At 40.7% G+C, this 2500-nt stretch overlaps 1 protein-coding gene across 2 annotated transcripts in view; it reads left to right on the top strand.

Moving 5' to 3' along the window:
- Nucleotides 1-575, top strand: part of LOC122253564 (uncharacterized) — a 1250-nt gene extending 675 nt beyond the window's left edge. For both annotated transcript variants that reach the window (XM_086544132.1, XM_043016778.2), the window contains exons 5-6: nt 110-241; nt 421-575. In XM_086544132.1, the coding sequence (XP_086400258.1) occupies nt 110-241; nt 421-534 (246 nt within the window). In that variant the 3' untranslated portion in view covers nt 535-575. The remainder of the gene's footprint in view (nt 1-109; nt 242-420) is intronic.
- The last annotated feature ends 1925 nt before the right edge of the window (nt 576-2500 follow it).

Raw genomic sequence — 2500 nt, 5'->3', positions numbered from 1 at the left:
AGTTTAAATTTTGTTATTTAAATGTCCATTCCCTGTTGTATGAACCGCTCGGTTATAGTTGGACCAATTTTATTTTGGTTTAATAAACTAAGCCATCGCCCATTTTCAGATTAATTTGAAAACGGCCGAAGAATTCATTGCTCCAGTCCGCACCTTCGTCTCGGTCTACACCAGCTTCGTCACAACCACCGAAACGATCCAATTCTGGCAGAGCATCTTCCACGTCTCTACTGATTACCAGGTAATAATTCTTGAAATAGTTAATTTTGCTAAACGACGCACCCTAACCCATATTCCTTGGTTATGAAAGTCTAGTTTCATTTGAGTGGGGGGCAGAAGTTCGGATCTAATAAATAGGCACATGCAGGCGAAGCATCAGAATACTAATACTAACCCCCCCCCCCCCCCCCGCAATTTCAGGTGACCACATTACCAGTTTGGACTACACAGGAACTTCTCCAGCACGTAGTGACCACCACCACCCGCTACGTTACCAACGTCGTCACCTCTACTCAAGGATACTACAGGAACTAAAATTTGTAACAGTTGGGTGCCAATAAATCCTGGTTGTATAATGCCTTTTTTAATCCCCTGAAATGCGTCGCATGAAAAGGATTGGATGGGTCTTTCCTGCAACCCTCCCCCCTCTCAACAAACTCCAGAAAAGTTTGCAGCGATAGTCGTTAAAGTTTAATTAGGTTCTTTTAATTTTGAGGAAATTGAACTTGTATAACGTACTATAGTACTATAGTCCTAAAACTGGAGACAAATGGTCCTTAAGTCATGAGGAAAACAATCGCCAAAGCTAGTTAAAAGCTTAAAGTGGACAATCTTCGGAAAAAGTGTAGCCAGCAGTCCACATGACTAGACATAGCTGACTAGAATATTCTCGCCAGCATTTTCGTTTTGCATCCATATCTCCCATACGCACGAGTGTCTATATAATAATAATAATAATAAAATTACCGATCACAAGATTTAATACCGTAATCTTGATTCTAGTTTTTATCTTGGTAGTAACAAAGCGTTTGTTAGCTACTTCGCCATTTCTGATGTCACGGCGCACAAAGTCAATGCTCGCTGCCGCAGGTACCTCGGCTTACTGAGTACGTAAGTCATTTGTGTACTGGAGTTCCAGATTAATTCCCGTACAATTAAAGCCCAGGCCCATTACTTTCAACACGAGAGAAGGAAGTTAGCTAGTAGTGGGAAAGGGCGATTGTCTAATTTCGCATAACTATGAACACGGGTATTTAATTGGTTTCCCCACCAAAGTTGCCAAATTATGGTCTACTAATGCCTGGATATGATCCCCCGATTGTGTGGACGTGACAAGTCCATTACTTTGTCGGAGCCTAAACAAATGCAGCGGCGAACTGCTGTGCTAATAGTTTAACAAAGTCCCCGACACTGGCTGTTTAGACCATCTATGTAGATAATACCTAACAAGTGGTCGGGTCGCATTCACCGCTACCTACGTTGTACTTGTGCAGTGAATGTTATTTGAGGCTATAACCAGTTACTTGGTAATTAAAGTCCCTCCGATGTCTAATCTGGCGCGTATAACACCTGTGAAGAAAAAAAAAATGGGCTCTTCAGAATGAGTGGGCGAAGTGTATTAAGAAGCCTCGCTCGCGGTTCCTCCATTTCTGATTGCCAAACAAAGTACTCATCGTAGAAAGCTTGATTTCATATTTGCAAGGGAAGGATTGTCTATATATTTTTTTTTTCATAACCGGAGTAAAATACAATACAAATTGTAGCTACTTGAAACGTTTGCCTACTATTTAGCAAATGCTGAAGTCGGAGGATTTTCCATCAGGTATACCAATAAACAATGGAAAGATGTCATTACTTGCAAACAGTATCAAACAATTTATTACTTTGGCCGCGTCCAGATATACCAGCCTTACTCGACAGATCTTGCTTGATTTGACGCCTTAGTTATATTTCTAGCAAATAATAAAATGCACCGAGTTTTGTTACATTCGGCCGAGTTTCCTCCAGCCACACGCAACAGTATCCCGATACCCCATTTCCCCTTTGCAGTTTACAATTCTGGCATAATTCGTTATTGATATTTCACTAAGGATAATAGTGAAAATAAATAAATAAATGAACAAGAAAGCCATGCTTATAAAACAGATAAAATAACTTAGAAAATGGGGTGTCTTCCAATTTCGGAGGTTTCCTTGCTTAAACGATTTGTTTATATTGGTGCGTGTGTTGAATATTAAACGTTAATGAATTTTAGGTCACCTTTCAATTACAGCGGTAAGGATAGATGAAATAGAATCGGACAATACAAACAATCAGGACAGATCACGGTTATATCAGCTTAATAGATGGCGCTAGTGTCTGATGGCGCTCACTTCTCTTGGCGACTGTCTCTCTCTCTCTCCCTCCCCCTCTCCCTCCTCACCATCTTTCTCTCTTTTCCCCTCCTTTTGTCAGTCATACGTACTGCCAACGAAAACGCTTTAACAGTCAATTTAATTCG

The sequence above is a fragment of the Penaeus japonicus genome, unplaced genomic scaffold, assembly GCF_977035675.1.
Source record: "Penaeus japonicus unplaced genomic scaffold, GWHDUDI00000001_assembly GWHDUDI00000014, whole genome shotgun sequence".
NCBI classification, from domain to species: domain Eukaryota; kingdom Metazoa; phylum Arthropoda; class Malacostraca; order Decapoda; family Penaeidae; genus Penaeus; species Penaeus japonicus.
Note: the sequence above shows the minus strand (reverse complement) of the source record. Positions and strands in the feature narration are given on the sequence as shown.